The sequence below is a fragment of the Heterodontus francisci genome, chromosome 2, assembly GCF_036365525.1.
Source record: "Heterodontus francisci isolate sHetFra1 chromosome 2, sHetFra1.hap1, whole genome shotgun sequence".
Taxonomy (NCBI): domain Eukaryota; kingdom Metazoa; phylum Chordata; class Chondrichthyes; order Heterodontiformes; family Heterodontidae; genus Heterodontus; species Heterodontus francisci.
Window position 1 is genome coordinate 166189123 of NC_090372.1, and position 24929 is coordinate 166214051.

Sequence of the window (24929 nt, forward strand, 5' to 3'; positions counted from 1 at the left end):
ATAAACGACATAGATGACTATGTGGGGGGTAGGATCAGTAAGTTCGCGGATGACACAAAGATTGGCCGAGTGGTCAACAGTGAGGTGGAGTGTCTTAGGTTACAGGAAGATATAGACGGGATTGTCAAATGGACAGAAAAGTGGCAGATGGAATTTAACCCTGAAAAGTGTGAGGTGATACACTTTGGAAGGAGTAATGTGACACACAAGTATTCAATGAATGGCCTGACACTGGGAAGTTCCGAGGAACAAAGGGACCTTGGCGTGTTTGTCCATAGATCTCTGAAGGCAGAAGGGCAGGTTAATAGGGTGGTAAAAAAGGCATATGGGACACTTGCCTTTATCAATCAGGCATAGATTACAAAAGCAGGGAGGTCATGTTGGTGTTGTACAGAACTTTGGTAAGGCCACAGCTGGAGTACTGTGTGCAATTCTGGTCGCCACACTATAGGAAGGATGTGATTGCATTGGAGGGGGTGCAGAGGCGATTCACCAGGATGTTGCCTGGGATGGAACATTTAAGCTATGAAGAGAGGTTGGATAGGCTTGGGTTGTTTTCACTGGAGCAGAGAAGACTGATCGAGGTGTACAAGATTATGAGGGGCATGGACAGGGTGGATAGGGAGCAGATGTTCCCCTTAGTTTAGTTTAGTTTAGTTTAGAGATACAGCACTTTAACAGGCCCTTCGGCCCACCGAGTCTGTGCCGACCATCAACCACCCATTTATACTAATCTTACACTAATCCCGTATTCCTATCACATCCCCACCTGTCCCTATATATTTCCCTACCACCTACCTATACTAGGGGCAATTTATGATGGCCAATTAACCTATCAACCTGCAAGTCTTTGGCATGTGGGAGGAAACCGGAGCACCCGGAGGAAACCCACGCAGACACAGGGAGAACTTGCAAACTCCGCACAGGCAGTACCCAGAATCGAACCCGGGTCCCTGGAGCTGTGAGGCTGCAGTGCTAACCACTGCGCCACTGTGCCGTTACGAGGGGTCACAAGTTTAAGATGAGGGGCGGGAGGTTTAAGGGGGATTTGAGGAAGAACTTTTTTACCCAGAGGGTAGTGACGGTCTGGAATGCCCTGCCTGGGAGGGTGGTAGAAGCAGGTTGCCTCACATCCTTTAAAAAGTACCTGGATGAGCACTTGGCACGTCATAACATTCAAGGCTATGGGCCAAGTGCTGGCAAGTGGGATTAGGTAGACAGGTCAGGTGTTTTAATGCATTGGTGCAGACCTGATGGGCCGAAGGGCCTCTTCTGCACTGTATTATTCTGTGATTCTGTGATTCTATGATTCGGTGAACACTGGTTCCGCCTCATCTGGAGTATGGGCCGGAATTTTATGCCACCCCAGTGGGTCGGATGGTGGTGTGGGGGCGGTGTAAAATTGAGCGTCAGGCTCCGGGAGGGCTACCCGCTCCGATTCTGCCTCCGGACAAGTTTACGGAGGTCAGGTGGGGGGACAGTGGGTGGGAAACAGCCTGCCCGCCCAAGGCCAATCAAGATCCTTAAGTGGCCACACATGGCAGTCGAGCACAGGGTGCCTGATTTAGGGCTGCCCCCGCCTCCCAACCTACCCCCGGGACCCAAGACACCCCCCCCCTCCCCCCAAAGGACCACTCCAGCCTCACAAGGGAAGGACCGATCCCCCTGGTGAGGCATGCCCCGACTTACCCCATTCTGGATCCATAGCGTCAGCTTGGCTGCAGTCCCAGCAGTGGCCACCACTCCCAGTGGCGCTGCTGGGACGAAGAGCTGCCGGCCCGCTGATTGGCCGCCAGCTCATTGAGGCGGGGCCTCCTCTCTCAAGTGGGTGGAAGTCCTGCCTCAGGACAATTTAAGTCTGGGGATCCGTAAAATATCGGATGGATCCCCAGGCTAGGCGGAAGCGGGTTCACCACCGACTTTCACGTCGGAGTCTGGCTCCTGTCCATCCACCGCAAAATTCCAGCCATTGTGTCCAGTTCTGGGTGCCACATTTTCAGAAAGATTTGAAGGCATTAGAGAGAGTGCAGAAAAGGTTCACGAGAATGGTTCCAGGGATGAGGAACTTCAGCTACCTGCATAGATTGGAGAAGTTGGGACTGTTTTCTTTGGAGAAAGGAAGGTTGCGAGGACATTCGATAGAGGTATTCAAAATCATGAGGGGTCTGGACTGGGTAGATAGGGAAAAACTGTTCCCATTGGTGGAGGGATCAAGACCAAGAAGGCACAGGTTTAAGGTAATTGGCAAAAGAAGCAATAGCGACAAACTTTTTCACGCAACAATTGGTTAGGATCTGGAATGCACTACCTGAGATTGTGGTGGAGGCAGCTTCAATCAAGGCATTCAAGAGGGAATTGGATTGTTATCTGAAAAGGTAGAATGTGCAGGGCTACGGGGAGAAGGCAGGGAGTGGCACTAGGTAAACTGCTCTTTCGGAGAGCTGGTACAGATATGATGGGCCAAATGGCTTCCTACTATGCTGCCAGAATTCTGTGATTCTTTGATTAAATGACCAACCTTGCTTCCTGTGATTGGATTGGTCACCTGCCCCTCAATCTGCCTCCGTTAAAACCGGAAGTAGGTGGGTTCATGGCGGGTTGTGTTCCTGCTTCAGATTTCTTGCACTTTAACCTCTGAAACAACCCCAACCTACCTGTTTTTGGGAGTTAAGATTCATTCCCATCTCTGTTTATAAAGGCCAGTATCCCATATGCTTTCTGAACTGCCCTGTCCTGCCAGATTCAAAGATTTCTGCACAAGCACCGATAGGTTTCTCTATTCCTGTACCCCTTTTAAAATTATACCATTTGCCATGTTTCATCTCTCCTCATTCTTCCTACCAAAATGTATCTTTGACCACTAACTTGTATCTCTCAACACCCACAATCCGTTATCCCTTTCCAATCCCACTTCCTTCTGTGTTTTCCCCTGTGGGGAAAGAAAGTTCTCTTCCATATCATTTACTACTGCATGTTCAACCTTCCAATTGCCTCGCTAATGACCTTCCAATTGCTGGCAAAACCTTTCTCCGTTCTTAATTCTTGTTGTGATACAGCCTCCATCTTCATTCCCTCAAATCTAAGGGGAGCAGACTGAGGGTATTTGGCTCACAACCTATTGAGACATCCATTCCAAGAGCTGACTGAACCACATAAAGTTTTACCAGACATAACTCTCTCAAGCCAAAACCACCCACTCCTCTAGGATTACCTTGAAGAGCAAAGCTAACACTAGATTTCATTCCTGCACTATCAAATACCTCCTTTTAAACTGCTCTCTTGCTCCTGACACCCTTACCTCATGATTTATTTGCCACCAAGTTGATTTAGCTGCCTCTGCTTCTTCCTCCTCCTCCATTTCTCCACATAGTGAAACCAATCCCAATAGCCCTGAACACTCATCACTCTTAGTTTTTCTTCCATTTCCCCCTCCCCATGTCATCTCTACACCATTCACACTAATCTTCTGACCACCCAAAATCCCAATGAACTCCAAAGGTTGCCAGTGCTTGCCGAAGATGAAGAAGAGACAAATATGAATTAGGAGCAGGAGAAGGCCACATGACTAACTGATTACTCCACATTCCCACCTACCCCCGATTATCATTCACCCCCTTGCTTATCAAGAATCTATCTACCTTTGCCTTAAAAATATTCAAAGACTCTGCTTCCACCGCCTTTTGAGAAAGAGAGTTCCAAAGACTCATGACCCTCTGAGAGAAAAAAATTCTCTTCATCTCTGTCTTAAATGGACGACCCCTTATTTTTAAACAATGACCCCTAGTTCTAGATTCTCCCACAAGGGGAAACATCCTTTCCACATCCACCCTGTCAAGACTCCTCAGGATTTTATATGTTTCAATCAAGTCGCCTCTTACTCTTCTAAATTCCAATGGATACAAGCCTAGCCTGTCCAATCTTTCCTTGTAAGACCACCCATTCCAGGTATTAGTCTAGTCAACCTTCTCTGTACTGCCTCCAATGTATTTACATCCTTACTTAAATATTTAAGGAGATTAGTACTGTACACAGTACTCCAGATGTGGTCTCACCAATGTCCTGTATAGTTGAAGCATAACCTCCCTACTTTTGTATTCTGGGGAAGAAAAAATGCACAAGTGCAATATCTTAAATGTCATCATGAATAAGCAGTGGATTAGAACAATAATTGACTGCTTGTTAAATCTTTACAGGTTTTCTTGAGAGTCAAGCGAGGTGTGAGTTACATGGGCGATGTTACAGTGGATGACATTTCCTTTGAAAATTGTGCTTCTCTTCTGATCCCAGACAGACAGTGCAGTTCTGATGAGTATTCATGTGCCAACAAGTATTGTATCCCTAAAGAACAGCTCTGTGACTTCAACAATGACTGTGCTGATCATTCTGATGAGCATCCTGTCATCTGCAGTAAGTAATTAACAAGCTTGGGTGAACCACGCAGATTTAATCTTCAGTCAATTGTAAAAACCTAAGTTTGCTGGATTTCCAGATGCTATTTTTTTGATAACTGTTACACAGAGGATTTATTGTTTTGTTTTATGTCTTGAGAATCGAGCAAAAAGAGACTGCCAAATTACAATGCTCTGTTCACAATGACTATTGGCCTGATGAGAAGATTAGTAGTGCAGTGTGCTACTATCAGATACAGGAAGGATGTTCCCGATGGTGGGGGTGTCCAGAACTGGGGGTCATAGTCTAAGGATACGGGGTAAACCTTTCAGGACTGAGATGAGGAGAAATTTCTTCACCCAGAGAGTGCTGAACCTGTGGAATTTGCTACCACAGAAAGCAGTTGAGGCCAAAACATTGTATGTTTTCAAGAAGGAGTTAGATATAGCTCTTGGGTCTAAAGGGATCAAAAGGTATGGGATGAAAGCAGGAACAGGTTACTGAGTTGGATGATCAGCCATGATCATAATGAATGGCGGAAAAGGCTCGAAGGGCTGAATGGCCTACTCCTGCTCCTATTTTCTATGTTTCTATATTTCAATGTTACCTGATGCTTACGCCTTGCGCCATAGTTATGATGGTTTGGTCAGTTTAGCTCCTGTGTGTATAACTAAGCCACCTTGATTTATATTCGGATCACTTCAGTTCAATCCAAAATAATCCAAGCCTATTCTATCCAGAGCCCAATATAAACTACTATTAACATTGCTGTTTAAATCAATAGGACAAGTAAACATTTGATACAAGACAAGTTGTTCAAATTAGCTTGGATCTTCAATTTCTCGTAGATTGGGTTATTCCACTATTCCATACAAAGCTGAGTCTGAGACAAGTAAACAATGAACTGGGATTATACGATGAAACCAAATGTGCTGGGGTGAGTTTAGTTGAGATTTAGGCTTGAGTTCACCCTCATTGAGCTGCTTGGTGGCATGGGACATCTTGGGTGGAGACACAGGAAGAAGTGCCCAACAGTAAGCACACCTGCCTTTGAGAACCATGTGGATACTATGAATTGGACATTTCATTTCACTGCTGGAGGAAGTTAATTGCAGACCAAAATTCTTGAGATACAAAAATGTATATCTGAAAACTTATTCTAATATAACAGCCCAAGAGTGACCAAGTTATTGAATTCTGTTAAAGTATAATTGGAGCTTCTATTTTAACAATAAATCTGGTTTGTTTCAAATCAAGACAAACCAAAAATCATTTTGAACATTTAGCAGTTTATATAATTCATGAATTAATGATCTAAGATTATTAACAAACAAGCCATGATTACCACAGATGTCTCATGTTCTAGATGATGTCTAAATATGGTTCAGTTCTTTCACAAGAATTTTTTTCTCCTCCACTCTGGAAACTGCTGACTGGATCGATGCATGTAACAACCAAGCATTGGCGAGATCTTGGAAGATACTTTTAAAACAATAAAGTTCATTGGTGACACTCCAAAGCATTTTCATTGACAGGATTACCTCTAATTTCATAGGTGCCATATCAATTAATGATCTGCTTGCACAGTAAAAAGAAAGACTTGCATTTATATAGCATCTCTCATGACCTCTACATTACCAAAGCGTTTAGTGCCAAGTGAGTTGAAAACTCACAGGTCCGACACCCCAATGTAGGTGCTAGCATGTGCCTGCTGGGAATGTCTGTCCCTAACTTCATCGGACTTACTGGACCAGATTTTAACTCTGTGTAACTGGATTTTGAGTGAGTCATAATCTCACCCATTGGGTTCAGGACTGGATCCCTCATTATTATTTCAAAAGCAGGCACTTACACCTTTACGTGTACATCTTGTGCAATCATCAGAAAAGAAAGAGGGCAAGAGGTGCAGTACTAGCAATTGTCCCCCACCCTGCCAGCATCACTGACACAGAAGATGGAAATGATTTGCCCCATAAATTAAGCTAGGACTGAGACAAAATGACCTGAAACTAAGCCAGGATCCAAATGTGATGGGTCTCCATCATCACTGCCAGTCTATGTGGGGCCCTGTTTGAGCAGAACCTTCACCAGACTGAGACAAGGTCAGAAGTCGTATGCCAGAGGGGAGGGAGTCTCAGATTGAGAGTGTCCTTAGCCCAGGCTGATATGCTGGGTGAAGAGCATGCTGGTCAAAGAAAATAGAGCACATCTGGGGCTGTAGGCCTAAAAATCTGAATATTTAAGACAATTTCCTACCATCCCTCCCATCTTATAATAGGGGACAATAGGAGCTAACCTTTACTCTCTTCTTGGTCATTGGTGCTATCAAGACAGTGGATGGCCTTCACTCTCCCTCCTTCCCATTTCTGGTGGATGCCCGAATGACATGACCTGATGTTGAAATGCTAATGAGGGAACCTCCCCTGCCTCGGGACATCTGGGTAAGCCAGTGGTGGATGCTCCCAGTAGGTGAATCCTGGCACTTATGCCAGGATGTTGACTTGAGAATTCTTAGCCCCAAGTGATTATCTCTGATCTTTGCTACTACAGTAGCAGGATGTGTGTCTTCAGAGCAACAGGCTTGGGTGGAACAAAAGATTTGTCAGGACAGGTGAGTATCTGGGAATTCTTTGATCAGCTTTGATGATCAGGGAGTACTTATGCAGAATCTTGCCTCAGGAGTTTAATAGGTCATTTTCCTACTTTATGATTCTGGTAGAAAATAAAGACCAGAAATTTGGGTGCATGCCACTTCTGATTTTCGAACCATTTATTTAAATATCAGAATTATTGGGTATTGGAAGTTCGGGCATACTTTGCGACAACCATTCATTAAATAATCAGAATTTACAATAACAGCTTCCAATTGGTGAGGTGCCCTTCTGAGATTGTGAAGTCAGAATGTCAGCTCTTGAATGTGTGGAATAGAATCCATAGTCAGGTAGAGTGTAGCTGGTCTGTGGAAGAAGCGGGCTTAATGTGAAAAATGTTTTTGTCTTGATTTAAGCATTTTTAAATTCTAAATTTTATAATTATGATTAAGAACATAAACATCTAGATTTTAATTAAATAGAATCTAAAAATATTCTTAACTCATTGTAAAAAGCTAGTCATAAAGAATATAAATGCAGAGTTTGAATAAACACAATATTAAAAATTGCATTGTATGAACACCTCCATATTCAGTAAAAACAGCAAAATTATTACAAAAATGTAATGGGACTTATTTAATTTACAGGTACAATTTTGGGACATTGTGATTTTGAATTTGATCTGTGCTCCTGGAGGCAGTGGAGAAATGATAACTTCGATTGGACCCTTAAACTTGGAAGTACACCAACGTTGGGTAAAGGTCCAGCTGCTGACCACACACTGAGAAATCCAGCTGGTCATTACATTTATATTGAAAGCCCATTCTCACAGCTACTCAGACATGTAGCAAGGATTTCTGGTCCATCCATTAGTAAGAGAAGCAAAGATTGTAAGGTACTAAAGGCTTTATTGGCTGATTTGTGATTATGTGAAGGAGATAATTTCTTTAGCCATATTGTAATACACATTGAGAAAATCCAACTTTTGCTGTTAATTTTGTTCTCATTCTGACAGTCGAATGGTGGGTATCATAATTTTTATGCAAATATGTTAATGTTAATGAGAAACAGTTTGGAGAAATTACAGCATGTATAATACTTCTTTGAACGGATCATCTGCCAGCCCTCCCGGCCCACAACACGCAAGCCTGACACCCCCACCCCTGAGAAAAAATATCAGTTGAGGCTGGGATTCAAACTCAAGTATTTCAGTTGTGGGGCATGCACTAGCTTTGTAACTACTGGGCTGTCTATGAAATCAAATCCTGAAGTGTAGACAGCAATGAAAACATCAACCCTAAGACTTCCACAAATATAGAGGCTTAGGAACTCGTATATAGCTAAGATACTTTAGTATCAGTTGAAACCCTGCTTCTAAATGGATTTGCATGTTGGGCATGAATAGCTCATTACACTAAGGATCCAGCTGTGACATTACAAAATGAAACTTCAGAGATCTATTTATGGTTTTGATTGTTTATGTAGGTCTGGGAATGGTTTATTTTGACGAGCTGTAAATTTATTTTGACTTTCTTCTTACAAGAAGGATACTACATCCAAATAGAATCCAGAGATAAAAAAGTGCTAAATATAAACAGGGAGGAACAGATACTTCTGCAAAAAGTCGCATTTATATTGCACCTGTCAGGCAAACCCCCCACCTACCAAGACTAAGGCACACATTTAACATTGAAACTTAAAATTGCAAGCTCCTGACTGGAGAGACATTTGCATAGTAACAGACTGTGTTGGATCAAGGGACAAAGGACCATGCCCTGACACATTCGACCCACAATGGACTTTTGATTACCAGACTTTGAAGGTGGGGGAGCTAGCGTTCCAGGTTGACTGCTAAGATAGCAGAATCCACAAACACAGAAGAAGTGGTCAGACCAGTTTTATTCACATGACTGACTGACTGTTGGAGCTTTTTGAATTTGAACTTCTGACAGCACATTTTGAACTCAGAAAGCACTTTTCTCCTGGACTAAGAACATCTCTCTCCTGTCTGCTCCCATCTCTTTCTCACGGAACTGACGAACCATTGAAGACATGTAAACTCAAAGAGAGAAAAATCTCCTACGTGAACAAGGTTTAAGAAGAATACTGGGCCCCAACGAAAAGTAAGAGCTGTCTACAGGACAGCTACGGCAAGCTGGAAACACAGAAACAGTAACAGGAAACCCCCTTTTAGAGACTGCCTCAAACTTCTCCATTTTATTTTTCTTCTGCTCTTTGCTGTCCCTGTTTGCATGTGTATATCACGTGTGCATGCTCGCGTGGGCACGTTGTATATCAGTAGGCGTATTAGAGTTTAAGTCTAGGTTTTAATAAATTTCACTTTTCTCCTTTAAACCTGAGAAAACCTGGTGTGTTGGTTTCTTTGCCTTATAATTGGAAAGCTGTGAACAAGGATTCAGAAAAGGGGGAGCTCAAAACACAGTGTCTTTAAAAATAAAACCCTGTTATGATAAGACCAGGTGAAGAGAGCAAAAGACCTCTAGACACCTTTATCACCTGGTCATAACACATCCTTTATGTGGAAAAACATCCCAACGCAATTCACAGAAGTGTAATCAGATATAAATTGATGCTGATCCAAAGAAGGAGATATTCGGAGGAGTGACTAACAGATTGACCAAAAAAGATGGATTTTAAGGAAGTTTAAGGAGGGAATTGCAAAGCATAAACATAGAGACTTGACTGCTAAAGACAAGGCCACAATTAGAGAGACAAAGGAAATGGGAAGTGCACAGGTAGCCAGCAAAACCCTGCAATATTGCCCACCTATAGCCAATCCCACCAGCAGTAAATGGAGAAAGGTAGGTGTAGCCAAAAAGCTTCATGCAATTTCCCCCAATTATCACCATAAAGCTGATCTCTGGGAACACTGTCACTGTCTTGCAGGTGGTACTGCATTGAGGAGGTTATCTTAGTTGATATATCTGAGTCTTTGTGAAACTTTGTCTGGACTTTGAATTTTACTATTTATTCTCTAAAGTCTTTACCTGCCTTTAATTGTGAATAATGGAGAAAGTTATTTTTGGGACTGAAGAAATGGATGAAGTACTCTCATCCTGTGTTATGAAGAGGAGGAGGAGGAGGAAATGGAAGAGGTTAGATTGGAGGAAATTTAAAATGAAGTGTCACAGAAGATGTTTGCTTCCAACATGTTTACAACAGGGTTTACAGAACTAGAAGGTCTTAGAATTCTCTGCCAGTCAGGGCGCTTGCCCCCTGCAGATTGTTGGAAAATTATGCTACTTACTGACTAAAGACCATCAGGCTCACTTCAGTTAGGAGATCAGCGCTGCCTGAATCATTAAAGTTCCAGCTCTCTTAAATTTTTGACTCTACTGTTCCAGGCAGCATCAGTTAACTGTCATCACATTAGTCAGGCAGCTCACTATTTTATAAAGAAATCACATCTCACCACTAACCCAAGAATCTGATGGTCAATGAGGGTTAGTACATAGTGATGAAGAAACAAGTAGCGATGCCAAAGCAGGAATGGGAACCAGCAGCTCTGTACATTTTGAGCAATTACTAAGCTTTTCTGTCACCTCAACTTACCCTATAGTCACAGGCTGTGGGTCTTTAAGAGGTGCTGGATTTTCCATTCCCCAGACAAGTGTGCTACGGCATAGCTCTCTGTTCAAGCTTTTCATGTGTCAATAGCCTGTTCAAATTAGGGGGAAAGACTCTCAACATGATAGTCAGTCCAGGCCACCACAAGCCTGCACGTGAGCCAGCTCAAGATCATTTTGCTGGACAAGGAAAATTAGTGCTATGGCACTTCCTTTCAGCCACTCCCAAGTGGCCAAAGAGATGTTCATATAATCCCATCCAACATGGATGGAAAATTACACTATACTTCATTTAAATATATTGTAAGGCTAATTTTGCTCACTTGTGCTCCCAATGGTTGCGTTGCCAAGCAGGAAATAAAAACAACATGAGTTGCGCATCATTCTTTCTCACTATGTGTTCCCTGCGACTGACCATCCTCACTCAGAGTGAGTTATATTTAAATAAGCACATTAGGTCAGCCCTAAAAGACTGGCTGGAAGATAGTGCTCAACACAAATGGTATAAATCTAGCTATGTAAATCTACAGCTAGGTTTTTAGCCACTGATTATCTGTTCTGCTCCTGCACTAAAGACCATGGCAACCGGAAAATATATGCTTAATTTGCTTTGGGTAAAAACTGGTGAGGAAAGACACTGGATATTAACATGTGCAACTTTAAGCCAGACATTTGTTCAATAAAATTTGAGTGTTTACTTCCATTTCTCATACAATTTCAGAGTTCTGTTTTGAGAAAAGGCAATACCTGCAAAAAAGAAAAGAAATAACAATATATTTTTTAAAATACCGTTTCTAGTATTTGCTGAAGAATTGTTTGTTATGCTGCGGACGGTGATTTATTATACCCGTCACCGATTGAGTACAACTGACAAATGTACCAGCATGACAGACCCAGACATTTGTTAATGTGTCAAATGAACAAAATGTGTAATATCTCTTGTTCAACTGATGCAGCAATCTTTTCCTGAAATTCTATGTATATGCAGCTTTACAATAAGACAGCTTCCACCTTTTTTTAATAGATTGGAGATAGAGTGCAAGAGAACTTCAAATACATATCCAATATGAGACTTACAGTTGTTCTGGATTATGGGTCTGTTTATAACATCATGAACTTGCTGTCAAAGGTGCATTGTGAACTTGTTATCAACAGTGCATTGCAGAGATACTAAATGACAGCATTAACAGCATTTAATGTGCTGCTCTTAGGTATTGTGGCATTTGACCTTGTTATTTAATGATTTTACTTCGCATCTAGCAGTAAAAACTTCAGGCATATTTGAATTCTGTGAATCCCCAGTAGAGCTTAAAATGCACAAGGTCTATCTAGTACCTGGTTAATCTTTGGGGAATGGGTGCAAACTGAGTCAGGTTTCATCATAGGTGTAAACAATAGAGTGAGGAATTAGTAAGACCTGTTCCCTTCTCCCACATGTTGGTTGATGAGAATGTTGATGAAGGGAATGCAGTGGATGTTGTTTATATGGATTTTAAGAAAGCATATGATAAAGTACCACATAAAAGCCTAGTTAACAAAATTGAGACCCATGGAATAGGAGAGTCAGTGTCCAATTGGATAAGAAATTGGCTCAAGGACAGAAAACAGTGTCAGGCAAACCCTCCACCTGCCAAGACTGAGGCGCACACGATTTTGCCACATGAACATTAAAACTTAAAATTGCAAGCCCCTGACTAGAAACCATTTGCATAGTAACCAAAAGTGTTGGAACAAAGGGAGCCAGTCGTTGCTTCCCCTATACATAGAAGAAGTGGTCAGACCAGTTTTAGTCACATGGCTGATTGACTTTTGGATTTTTTTTTAACTTGAACTTCCAACAGGGAAAGAAATCAGAAAGCACTTTTCTCCTGGACTGAGAAGACCTCTCTCCTGTCTGCTCTTATCTTGCACTCACCAGCTTCAGAAACCATTGAAGACAGATGAATCCCAAGAGAGAAAAGTCTCCTACAGTGAACAGGTTTTATAAGAATACTGGGCCCCAATGAAAAGTAACAGCTGTCTACAATCAAGGACTCTACGGCGAGATGGAAACACAGCAACAGTAACAAGAAACCCCCTTTTAGAGAATGCCTCATACCTCTCCATTTTATTTTTCTTCTGCTCTTTTCTGTCCCAGTTTGCATGTGTATATTGCGTGTGCATGCTAGCATGGGCGCGTTGTACATCTGCAGGCATCAACCATATTAGAGTTTAAGATTAACGTTTAATAAATTTCGGTTTTCTCCTTTAAATCTAAAGAAAATCTGTTGTGCTCATTTCTTTGCCTTATAATTGGAAAGCTGTGAACAAGGATTCAGAAAGCAGGACCTCAAAACACAATGTGTTTAAAAATAAAACCCTGTTACAATAAGACCAGATGAAGACAGTAAAAAGATCGCTAGACACCTTTCTCACCTGGTCGTAACAGCAATGAGTCACAGTAGGTGCTTGCTTTTCAGACTGTAGGATGGTAGACAGTGGTGTTCCCAAAGGTCATTGCTGGGACCACTTCTTTTTTTTTGCTATATATAAATGACTTGGATCTTGGAATATAGAGTAGAATCTCAAGATTTGCCAATGACACCAATCTTGGAGGAGTGGCAAACAGTGAGGATGATATGAACCGCCTGCATCAGGACATAGTTAGGCTAGCAGAATGGGCAGAGAGGTGGCAGATGGAATTTAACACTGACAAGTGTGAGGTAATGCATTTTGGCAGAAGGAATAGGGAGAGGCAATATATACTTAATGGCTCGGTTCTAAAGAGTGTGCAGGAACAGAGAGACCTGGGAGTGCATGTGCTTCGATCTTTGAAGGTGGCCAGACTGTTTACAGCCACACGGAGAGAGTGGTTAGTAAAACATATGGGATCTTGGGCTTCATAAATAGAGATATTGAGTACAAAAGCAGGTATTGCGTCCAGTTCTGGTCATCACACTTCAGGAAGGATGTGAGATTTCTTGAAAGGGTGCAACGGAGATTTACCAGAATGATTCCAGGGATGGAGGATTTTAGTTACAAGGTTAGGTTGGAAAAACTGGGTTTGTTCACCTTGGAACAAAGGAGATTGAGGGGAGATTTAGTAGAAATGTACAAGAGTAGGACAGGATGAGATAAGTTAGACAAGGAAAAGAATGTTCCCATTAACAAATGGTACAAGGACAAGGGGACACAGATTAAAAGTTTTGGGCAAGAGATGCAGGGGGTATATAAGGAAGCACTTTTTTACATAGCGGGTGGTAATGACCTGGTACTCGCTACCCACAAGGGTGGTGGAAATGGAAACAATCAGTGACTTCAAGAGGAAGTTGGATGGCCACCTGAGCGAAATAGACTTGCAGGACTATGGGCATCGAGTTGGGGAGTGGGACAGACAGGAAAATCTCTGCAGCTGGCATGGACTTGATGGGCCGAATAGCCTCCTTCTGTGCTGTAAATGACTCTATAACTCTATGTTTTCCCAATCAGTTCCTCCCTCAGTCAATGATAATCACAAAGATAAATACAGATGAGGGGTGTAATTCAATCCATTTAGCTCAGCCTTCCATAGAAAGTTGCAATTAACTCCCCATCACAACATTTAATTGTGTCCAGAGTTTTTCCTTCCAATGTTCTCCCAGGAAGACCATTGGCAATATTAATCACACTTTGTGTGTAGAAATGCTTCCAGGCGTAACTTCTGAATTTGCTTTTTACCAGTTCATACCTATGCCTCCTCGTCCTTGTAGTCATAGCAATGATATAAAAGAGAATGAGAGGTAATGAGGTGCGTGAAGCCGCTATAATTTATTTAGGATGTACATTAGAAACAGGGTCTTGATTTGCCTTGGCCACTCTTGTGAGGTTATGGGCTTCTTCCTACAGTGTGGCAGTTCTTGGGAGATTACACTAACAGTTTCAGCAACTTGCATTCACATGCAGCTTCCTGCCTTCAGTCTCCCAAAGGCTTTCACTTCTAGCCCTTTCTTCAGCCAGTAAAACATCAACAAATGTATTTGAGAATCTAGGAGTCCTTTCTGTCGCTGATCCCCTCTCCCCCTAGGCTGCTGATCTCCAAAAGGACATGGCTCCCTTTAAATAGCCAGCTGCTGCAACACCACTCTATTTCCCTCAACCCCAGTGGTGATAACCCAAATAAGGAATGGTATTACTGTTCCTATATAACTCACTCCAAAGGCCTAATTAGGGATTTCACAAGGGAAAAATCACAGCAAGTTAACATATGATTTGACCTGGCAGAAGTCCCTCCTCAACACCATGTTAACGGGCTTTCCAAATTCCACTAAGGATGGCAGAGATTGATTGTGCATGGTCTACCATTATGAAACCATGAAATCTGTCACTTAACAGGTTATTTTCAAACAGACAATTCTAAATGTTCTTCCTGATAATCAGTTCCATTAATTTGCTGGTTATTGATGCAAAATTAATGGGTCTGTAGCTACTCAGGTTTCTTTTATTGCCTTCCTTGAAAATAGGTATAGTATTAGCTTGTTTCCAATGCCGTGGGACCTCCCCTGTATTATCTCATGGTTGCTGTCACCAGCATAGATTTTTCCCCAGTCTCACTTAGCACCCTTTGGTATGTACCATCTATCCATGGGGAGTTATTGGTTTTAAGCTGTTTGAGACTATTTAGATTGTTCATGCAAGTGGCATCAAAACCATTTACTTTAGTTGTACAATCCCCTGTGATTGGTGTCATGTTAAAAGCCAGCTAAACAGCTATAGCCAGCTAAACAGCTATAAACTGTGTCCAAATCACAAGTCGCTTCACAGTGCAGACTGCGACACCGACCAGTCCCTGGTGTGCAGCAAAGTTAGACTCAAACCAAAGAAGTTACATCACTCCAAGCAGAATGGCCGCCCGCAAATCAACACTAACAGAATTTCTTATCCACAGCTGTTAAATAAGTTTCTAAAGGAAGCCCTTCAAAACACTCCTGCAGCAGATGCAGAGACGAAGTGGGCCCTCATCAGAGATGCCATCTATGGCTCAGCAATGAGCACCTTTGGCAAATGTGAGAAGCAGACTGGTTTCCATCTCACTTTGAAGAGCTGGAACCTGTCATAGCCGCTAAGTGCATTGCACTGTTGAACTACAAGAAAGCCCCCAGCGAGTTAACATCCGTAGCACTTAAAGTAGCCAAAGCGCTGCACAAAGAACAGCCAGGCGCTGTGAAAATGACTACTGGCAACCACTGTGCAGTCGTATTCAGCTGGCCTCTGGCACCGGAAACATCAGAGGAATGTATGATGGCATCAAGAGAACTTTTGGGCCAACCATCAAGAAGATCGCACCGCACCCCCCTCAAGTCTAAATCAGGGGAAATGATCACTGACCAACGCAAGCAAATGGACCGCTGGGTGGAGCACTACCTAGAACTGTACTTCAAGGAAAATGTTGACACTGATACCGTCCTCAATGCAGCCCCGTCTCTGACAGTCATGGATGAGCTGGACGAACAGCCAACAAAATCGGAACTCAGTGATGCCATTGATTCTCTAGCCAGTGGAAACACCCCGAAAAGGAAGGCATTACCCCTGAAATAATCAAGAGTGCCAAGCCTGCTGTACTCTCAGCACTCTATGAACTGCTTTGCCTGTGCTGGGATGAGGGAGCAGGACCACAGGACACGTGCGACCCAATATCATCACCCTCCAGAAGAACAAGGGTGACCGTGGTGACTGCAATAACTACCGTGGACTCAGCATAGTGGGGAAAGTCTTCGCTCGAGTCATTTTAAACAAACTCCAGAAGCTGGCTGAGCATGTCTATCCTGAGGCACAGTGCGGCTTTCGAGCAGAGAGATCCACCATTGACATGCTGTTCTCCCTTCGCCAGCTACAGGAGAAATGCCGCGAACAGATACCCCTCTACGTTGCTTTCATAGATCTCACCAAAGCATTTGACCTCATCAGCAGACGTGGTCTCTTCAGACTATTAACAAAGATCGGATGTCCACCAAAGCTACTAACTATCATCACCATTCCATGACAATATGAAAGGCACAATTCAGCATAGTGGTGCCTCATCAGACCCCTTTCCTATCCTGAGTGGCGTGAAACAGGGCTGTGTTCTCGCACCTACACTGTTTGGGATCTTCTTCTCACTGCTGCTCTCACATGCGTTCCTGTCTTTAGAAGAAGGAATTTTCCTCCACACAAGATCAGATGGCAGGTTGTTCAACCTTGCCCGGCTTAGAGCGAAGACCAAAGTACGGATGGACCTCATCAGGGAACTCTTCTTTGCTGACGATGTTGCATTAACATCCCACACAGAAGAGTGTCTGCAGAGACTCATCGATGGGATTGCAGCTGCCTGCAATGAATTTGGCCTAAACATCATCCTCAAGAAAACAAACATCATGGGACAGGACATCAGAAATGCTCCATCCATCAATATCGGCAACCACGCTCTGGAAGTGGTTCAAGAGTTCACCTACCTAGGCTCAACTATCACCAGTAACCTGTCTCTCGTTGCAGAAATCAACAAGCAAATGGGAAAGGCATTCGCTGCTATGGCCAGACTGGCCAAGGGGGTGTGGCAAAATAACGCACTGACACGGAACACAAAAGTCCGAGTGTTTCAAGCCTATGTCCTCAGTACCTTGCTCAACGGCAGCGGGGCCTGGACAACGTATGTCAGCCAAGAGCGACGTCTCAACACATTCCATCTTTGCTGCCTCCAGAGAATCCTTGGCATCAGGTGGCAGGACCGTATCTCCAACGCAGAAGTCCTCGAGGCGGCCAACATCCCCAACATATACACCCTACTGAGCCAGCGGCGCTTGAGATGGCTTGGCCATGTGAGCCGCATGGAAGATGGCAGGATCCCCAAGGACGCAATGTACAGCGAGCTGGTTACTTGTATCAGATCCACCAACCATCCATGTCTCTGCTTTAAAGACGTCTGCAAACGCGACATGAAGTCCTGTGACATTGACCACAAGTCATGGGAGTCAGTTGCCAGTGATCGCCAGAGCTGGCGGAGAACCATAAAGGTGGGGCTAAAGAGTGGCGAGTCGAAGAGACTTAGCAGTTGGCAGGAAAAAAGAGAGAAGTGCAAGGAGAGAGCCAACTGTGTAACAGCCCCAACAACCAATTTTATCTGCAGCGCCTGTGGAAGAGTCTGTCACTCTAGAATTGGCCTTTATAGCCACTCCAGGCGCTGCTTCACAAACCACTGACCACCTCTAGATGCTTACCCATTGTCTCTCGAGACAAGGAGGCCAAAGAAGAAGAAGATTCTCTCGTGAAAATCTCAATTAACTTATTGTTTGGTATATATCTGTTCAGCTGTTAACTCAGTTTCAACCCCTTTTGCAACCTTAAAGATCTGAATTCTCCTCAATTACTTGGAAATGGGTGGGAAATGGTCAGGTTGGGTTCCTGACCCAACACCACTTTTTGAGGCTTTAACAGCGCACCACCGCACCCCCGTTCCCCACCAGTACAAACATTAACATGGACTGGTGGGGCCAAATGGCCTGTTTCTTCAGTAATTTCTAATTTTATCTTCGTAAACATGCAGAACAACAGTTATAATCAGATTTTCTTAGTTCATTTGGTGCAACCTATCTCTGCCTAAGGATGCAAAATAAAGAACATGCCAGACTTCCCCGCTTCCCCACATTAATGAGTCATCTTCCTTGAATTAAACAAGGTGCTTTCTAATTATTATTTAACAACTTGCATTTATATCGTGCCTTTAATGTTGTAAAATATCCCAAGACTCTTCACAGAAGCATCACCAAACAAAGTTTGACACTGAGTCAGGTAAGGCGATAATCGCAAAGATGAGCAAAAGCTTAGTCCAAGCGGTAGGTTTTAAAGAGTGCCTTAAAGGAAGAAAGAGCAATAGAGAGGCAGAGAGGTTTAGGGTAGGAATTCCAGAGCTTAGGACACAAGCAGTTGAAGACACGGCCATCAATTGTGGAGCAATTAAAATTGCACAAAAGGCTAGAATTGCAGGAGTGCAGAGATCTTGGAGGGTTATAGGGCTGGAGGTGGTTACAAAGATAGGGAGGAGTGAGGCCATGGAAGGATTTGAAAACAATTAAGATCATTTTTAAATCGAGGCGTTGCTGGACCGAGGTCAGGGAGCACAGGGTGTTGGGTGAATGGGACTTGGTGCATTAGGATACAGACAGCAATGTTTTGAATAAACTAACATTTATGTAGGGTGCAAGGTGGGAAGCCAATCAGGAGAGCATTGTAATAGTCAAGGCTAGAGTTAACAAAGGTATGGATGAGGGTTTCAGCAGCAGATGAGCTAAGACAGTAATTCTAACTTCTTTGCCCCAACAACAGCTTTTTCTTTCAGGAAGCTAACTGTGAGATTTTGTTTCCTTCCATCGTCTCTCCACAGAAATTCAGAGTTGGTTCCCACCCTTTTCCCTTATTTGGAGATTGTCCAGAAGAGCTGCTAATCAAACTTGTAACCCTGCTCCTCCCTTTCATAAAAACAGAAAATGCTGGAAATACTCAGCAGGTCTGACAGCATCTGTGGAGAGAGAAAAAAACAGTAGCTTCAACAAGAAAGGATAATCCATCCTTCCTGTGTGTGAATGTTTGGTTTAGGAGCCCCTGAGATAAGTTAATAATTCTCCTTTTATGTTTGATCGTCCTGGGTAATAGTATTAATATCTGGCTTCAATATACATTCAGCAAGTGCTTGTAGCATATGACCTTCCTTTGTAAAACCTGTACGGGTCCACTTTGTTTGAAAATCCAATCTTAAAAGTATCTCATTATCCCAAATCCTTTCTGTAAAGAAATGGTCCAAAAATCTTGACACATGACAGTCGCACTTCTTTAACTTGTGCTTCTCGTCTTTTATATTTACATATTCTGCATACTGAGTAGAATATCCTTCAAGGTATATGTTTGTTCTTAATGGAAATTTCTTTGCATACTGCCTCCAGTTGATTTGTTTAATCATAGAATGGTTACAGCACAGAATGAGGCCATTCAGCCCATTGTGTCTGTGCCAGCTCTCTGCAAGAGCATTGCACCTAGTCCCACTCACCCGCCTTTTCCCTGTAGCCCTGCAAATTTTTTCTCTTCAGATAATCATCCAATTCTCTGCTGAAGTCCTCGATTGAATCTGCCTCCACAACTCTCTCAAGCAGTGCATTCCAGATCCTAACCACTTGCTGCATAAAATAGTTTTTCCTCATGTTACTGTTGCTTCATTTGTCAATCACCTTTCTTACAGTCAAGTGAGGAGGGATTGAAGGGCTTCCCTTTTTTCCCTCTCCTAGTTTGACTCCAACAGGTTTAATTCTTTCTTAAAGTGGATGCACTGGCCAATTCAGTCGGTGTTTGATTACTTAATTGCTATGATCATAACAATAACCAATCGGACAAGTTTTCTTAACTTAACAAAGAAAGAGGTTAACTTTATTGTACCTAAACCGAACTAATGAAATAATAAGCAACACGCCAATTTTTACTCTCACACACACACTAGAGGTTTACACACAGACACAAACAGGTTACAGAATGGGGAAAGGTAGGTTGGTTGAGTTAGAGTCCATTAAAAAAGGTATATAGTCTGTGGAGATTGGTGATTTGGCTGGCTTCTAGCTGACTTCAGTGGTCTTGAGGCTTTTAGTTTGAAGAGGTAGATGACTGATTCGGTATCTTGGAGATAGCAATGAGATGATTTCCTCCAACGGGGTTTCTGACTGTAGCCATGGTGTACAAAGGCGGTCAGTCAACAGGCAGGATTTGAAAGCTTTCAAGCTGGAATGGAGAGAAAGAGACCCCCACTTAGGGTCTGCTCATGTCAGAGTCCAGTTGCTTCTCCTGCTGCAGAGAAAAACACCAGCTTAAAAACCACAGATGGGCTTGGCCTTGTCACATGACAGTCACTCAGTGATTCAGACATAGCAGTTAGCAGTATTTCTTCTTCTTGCTAGAAGAGAGAACAAACAGTTCCCTTAAACTTCTTGGGTCTTGGTTCTTGCTGGGAAATGCACAGACATTCCGACTCCCTCCTCATAGTCCTTTGCAATGTAGGATTCAGTGTTGCAAACTAGGTTATCATCTTAAGCTGAAAGGATGGCTTTGCTGGCAGCTTGTCTTCTAAAAAATATATAAATCCAGATCTCCAGTCAGTAGACCAAAGAAAATTATCATTGAACAAAACACATTGGCGTAACACCTTAAATCAGTGTCCTCTAGTTCTTGATCCTTCCATAAATGGAAACAGTTTTTTCCTATCTACTCTGTACAGACCCCTCATGATTTTGAAAACTTCTATCAAATCTCCTCTTAATCTTCTCTTCTCCAAAGAGAACAGCCCCAGCTTCTCCAACCTAGACATGTAACTGATGTCTCTCATCCCTGGAACTATTCTCATGAATCTTTTCTGAACTCTCTCTCATGCCTTCAACATCCTTCCGAATGTGTGGTGCCCAGAATTTGACACACTATTCCAGTTGAGGCCGAATAAGTGTTTTATAAAGGTTTATCATAACTTCCTTGCTTTTGTATTCAATGTCCCGATTTATAAAGCCCAGGGTCCTGTATGCTTTATTAATACTTTCTCAACTGTCCTGCAACCTTCAATGATTTATGCACGCATACCCCCAGGTCCCTCTGCTCCTGCACCCACTTTAGAATTGTACCCTTTAATTTATATTGCCTCTCCTCATCGTTCCTACCAACATGAATCACTGCATACTTTTCTGCATTAAATTTCATCTGCCACTTATCCTCCCGTTCCACCAGTCTGTCTATGTCCTCTTGAAATTTATCACGCTCCTCCTCACAGTTCACAATACTTCCAAGTTTTGTGTCATCAGCAGATTTTGAAATTGTGCCCTGTACAGCCAAGTCAAGGTAATTAATATACATCAAGAAAAGCAAGAGTCCTAACACCGACCCCTGGGGAGCCCCACTTATACCTTCCTCCAGTCCAAAAAACAACCATTCACAACCACTCTCTGTTTCCTGTCACTCAGCCAATTTTGTATCCATGCTGTTACTGTCCCTGTTATTCTATGGGCTCTAACCTTTCTGACAAGCATATTATGTGACCTTTATCAAATGCCTTTTCGAAGTCCATGTTCACCACATCAACCACATTACCCTCATCAACCCTCTGTTACCTTATCAAAAAGCTCAAGCAAGTTAGTTAATCATGATTTGCCCTTAACAAATCTCTGCTGGCTTTCCATAATTAATCCACATTTGTCCAAGTGACTATTAATTTAGTCCCGAATTATTGTTTCTAAAAGCTTTCCCACCACTGAGATTAAATTGACTGGACTGTAGTTGCTGGGCTTATCCTTGCATCCTTTTTTGAATAAGGGTGTAACATTTGCAATTCTCCAGTCCTCTGGCACCATCCCTGTACCTAAGGAGGATTGGAAGATTATGGCCAGTGCTTTCGCAAATTTCACCCTTACTTCCCTCAGTATCCTGGGATCCATCTCATCCAGTCCTGGTGACTTAGCAACTTTAAGTACAGCCAGCCTATCTAATATCTCTTCTTTATCAATTTTTAGCCCATCCAGTGTCTCAACATCTCCCTTTTCAACATGACTTGGGCAGCATCTTCTACCTTGGTAACGACAGATGCAAAGTATTCATTTAGTATCTCAACCACGCCCTCTGCCTCCACATGTAAATCTCCTTTTATGTCCTTAATATATCCCACTTGTCCTTTTATCATCGCTTTACTATTTATAAGCCTATAGACTTTTAGATTCCTTTTTCTTCTATGCCTTAAAGTTGGCCCTTATAAAAGTATTGCCTGAGTATTGGTTTGCAAAATTGTGTATCCCAGACCATATTAAATCGAATCTCCTTATGGTTACAGGTACACACTGGCGCCATTCTTTTCATTTTAAGTATGCTATCTGGGTCACTTGCCATTACCAGGTCAATATGTAAGGTACCTTTAGTCTAATACAGCAGATTAGAAAGCAGTCATGCATTATATTCAGTAGTTCAGTTCTAGGCTGCTTGGCATTCCCAATTCATAATAGGTCTAATATAGTTCTCCATTAGTCTGACATTTCTGGTCACATAAGCCTTCCTTATCTCCTTATAGAGTAACCCATCTTTCTATTTATTCTGACCTCGTGTTTGCTCAAGAAATTTTGCTCAAAAGCTCGCACTGCATCAATGAAAGTAATTACTTTATCTTACAGATTTTGCTGACATATAGAGTTACTCCACCTTCTTTCCTAGCTATCCTATCTTTCCTGAACACTCAAACCCTTGAATTCAGTACTTAGCTCCACAAGTAAGGGTTAATTGTGTTTCTGAAATACCTATTACATCATAGTTCCCAGTCCACCAACAGCCTTGAGTTCAGTTAACTTCTTCTAGCATTCATATATATACCTTAACAGGTTTAACACATTCGTCACAGGTTTACTTATTTGATCTTTCTGATTATTTTTCTTCCATTTTTGATCAGTTTTGTTTCCACCTTGCCATACTACTTTAATTGATTGTTATTTACCCTTTTCTGCAAGAACATTGGGACAGTCTTGTTCAGGTGAAGCTGGTCTCGTCATTCCCTCTCCCGGTTTGAAATGTCCATTCTCCACCATCTCTCTAATCAATCATTGATGTATCTAACTTATTTTTGCCAGTTTGATCCAGCAAAGAGCACCAGGCTAAGTTTTGACATTATTACCTTTTGAGGTCTTGTACTTCAACCTAGAATTTAACTGCTCAAATTCCTTCTGCAAAACCTCCATGCTACTCTTTCCTATATCATTGATTCCTAAATTAACTGGATTTTGGCTGCTTTCCATTTCTTTCTAGAGGTTTATCCACTTGACATCTAGAAGCCAACACATTTATGACTCCTGATCATGGCTGCAAAGCAGGTGATTCTGAGTTGGAGCAATGACCAGGTGTCAGCCTTGACTCAATGGTAGTGCATGTCTCAAAGTCAGAATGTTGTGGGTTCAAGGTCTACTCCACAGACTTGAGCACATAACCTAAGCTGACATTTCAAGTGATGCGAATTTGACATTTGGGTCAAACAGTGTGGCTAATTGTAATGTATTGTTCTAGATTTGTAAGCAAAATTAAAGCTATGGTATTGAAGGGACAGTGGCAGTATGGATGCAAAATTGTCTAAGGGACGGAAAGCACACAGTGGTGGTGAATGGCTGCTTTTCGGACCGGAGGGAAATATACAATGGTGTTCTCCAGGGGTTGGTGTTAGGACCACTGCTTCTTTTGATGTATATTAATAAACTGGACTTGGGTACAAAGGGTATAATTTCAAAGTGTGCAGATGACATGAAACTTGAAAATGTAGTAAACGATGAGGAGGATAGTAATAGACTTCAGGAGGACATAGACCATCAGGTGAATTGTGCAGAAACATGGCAGATGAAATATAATGCAGGGAAGTGTGAAGTTATAGGTTTTGGTCAGAAGAGTGAGAAGAGATAATATAAACTAAATGGTACTATTTTAAAAGAACAGGGAGACCCTGGGGGTGTATGTACACAAATCTTTGAAGGTGCCAGGACAAGTTGAGAAGGCTATTAAAAAAGCTTATGGCTTTGTTGATAGGTGCATTTGAGTGAAAAAGCAAGGAAGTAATGCTATAAAACACTGCTGATGCCTTAGATGGAGTATTGCGTTCAGTTCTGGGCACCGCACTTTAGGAAGGATGTCAAGGTCTTAGAGAGGGTGTAAAAGAGATTTACTGGAATGGTACCGGATATGAGGAAAGACAGTTATGTGGAAAGACTGCAGAAGGTGGGATTTTTCTCCTTTAGAGCAGAGAAAGTTAAGGGCAGAATTGATAGAGGTGTTGAAAATCATCAATGGTTTTGATAGAGTAAATAAGGAGAAATTGTTTCCAGTGGCAGAAGAGTTGATAACTAGGGGATATTCTTACAGTGATCATCAAAAGAACCAGAGATGATATGAAGAAAAATTTATTTACGGGGGGAATTATGATCTGAAATGTACTGCCCCAAAAGGTGGTGGAAGCAGATTCAGTAGTAATTTTCAAAAGGAAATTGGAAAAATACTTGAAGGAAAATGTTTCTCGGGCTGTGGGACAAAAGCAAGGGAGAGGGACGAATTAGATAGCTTTCAAAGAGCCGGTACAGGCACAAATGGCCAAATAGTCTGCTTCTATGCTGTAGCATTCTCTGATTCTATGCTTATCTTTCTACACATTTAATAAGAAATCTGTACCGTTATACAAAAATGAGTAGGGGCTGGATTTTGTTCCCAGCCCGATGTTGGGTTCTGTGGTGGGAGGCCGGAGAATTGGAGCAGCAGTGGCCGCCACGGAGCCCGATGTCTGGATTGCTGGGCCCAAGCTTCCTGGCAACAAGGAAGCTCCATGGCAGCCCTATTGCTC

General features: G+C 42.5%; 1 protein-coding gene across 1 annotated transcript in view; it reads left to right on the top strand.

Moving 5' to 3' along the window:
• Window positions 1-24929, top strand: part of malrd1 (MAM and LDL receptor class A domain containing 1) — a 449626-nt gene that overhangs the window by 205155 nt on the left and 219542 nt on the right. Inside the window, 2 exon segments of the mRNA XM_068053300.1 lie at window positions 4194-4407; window positions 7628-7875. Of these exon segments, the coding sequence (XP_067909401.1) occupies window positions 4194-4407; window positions 7628-7875 (462 nt within the window).